The sequence below is a fragment of the Penaeus monodon genome, chromosome 29, assembly GCF_015228065.2.
Source record: "Penaeus monodon isolate SGIC_2016 chromosome 29, NSTDA_Pmon_1, whole genome shotgun sequence".
Taxonomy (NCBI): Eukaryota; Metazoa; Arthropoda; class Malacostraca; order Decapoda; family Penaeidae; genus Penaeus; species Penaeus monodon.
The window spans coordinates 30,625,739-30,626,432 of NC_051414.1; the positions used below are offsets into that span (position 1 = coordinate 30,625,739).

A 694-nucleotide genomic window follows, 5' to 3' on the forward strand; every position below is an offset into this window, starting at 1 on the left:
CCAGCTTCTATACCTTCCTCGTTCTCTCCACGATTCCTCCTCTTCTATTCCACAATTCATCTTTTCCCCTTATCACTCTTTTCCTTCTTGTCCTCCGTCCCTTCCACCTCCTTCGTCGCCGCCTTCTCTCCTTGTCGTCTCGTAGTCTCATTCTTCATCCCAGAATTCTTATTCTCCGAGCTTCCTTCGGGCGTCTGAAGTCCCTCTTGTTGCTTGTGGTCGTACTGATGGTCGTTATCGAAAGGCTTGGTCGTGTGGCGGTCGTCCCCAGCCTTGTCCACCTGACGAGCAGTGGCGTAAGACTCGTTGGCGCGGCTTTCTTCAGTGCCATGTGTCTTGTGTGTGGGGTGGTCGACGGTGGTTTTCTTAAGCCCTTGTTGGTCCTTGAGATCTGTATCAGAGGTCTTGTGGTCTGTGGGGTGGTCGGTCTCGAGCTGGTCCTTGCAGAAGCAGAACTTCCTGAGGACGGAGTGTTTGATGCAGTGGCTCTGGTTTCCATACTGGTTGATCCTTGATACCTCACCGGTCACCTGTCGAGGGCGAAGGGGAGAGGGGTAAATGCACTGTTTACGTTATGGTGTCTGGATATGAGAGTAGAATGTATTCTTGGCTTTTAATGCAGTGAAGAGTCGTAGAAATCAGAAAATAGGGTTGTTGTATATTCTTTACTGCTTTCGCACTTTATTATTAAAAA

At 49.4% G+C, this 694-nt stretch overlaps 1 protein-coding gene across 1 annotated transcript in view; it reads right to left on the reverse strand.

Moving 5' to 3' along the window:
* Positions 1-6: 6 nt before the first annotated feature.
* Positions 7-694, reverse strand: part of LOC119591839 — a 6,446-nt gene continuing 5,758 nt past the window's right edge. Inside the window, exon 5 of the mRNA XM_037940584.1 lies at positions 7-530. Within this exon, the coding sequence (XP_037796512.1) occupies positions 57-530 (474 nt within the window). The 3' untranslated portion in view covers positions 7-56. The remainder of the gene's footprint in view (positions 531-694) is intronic.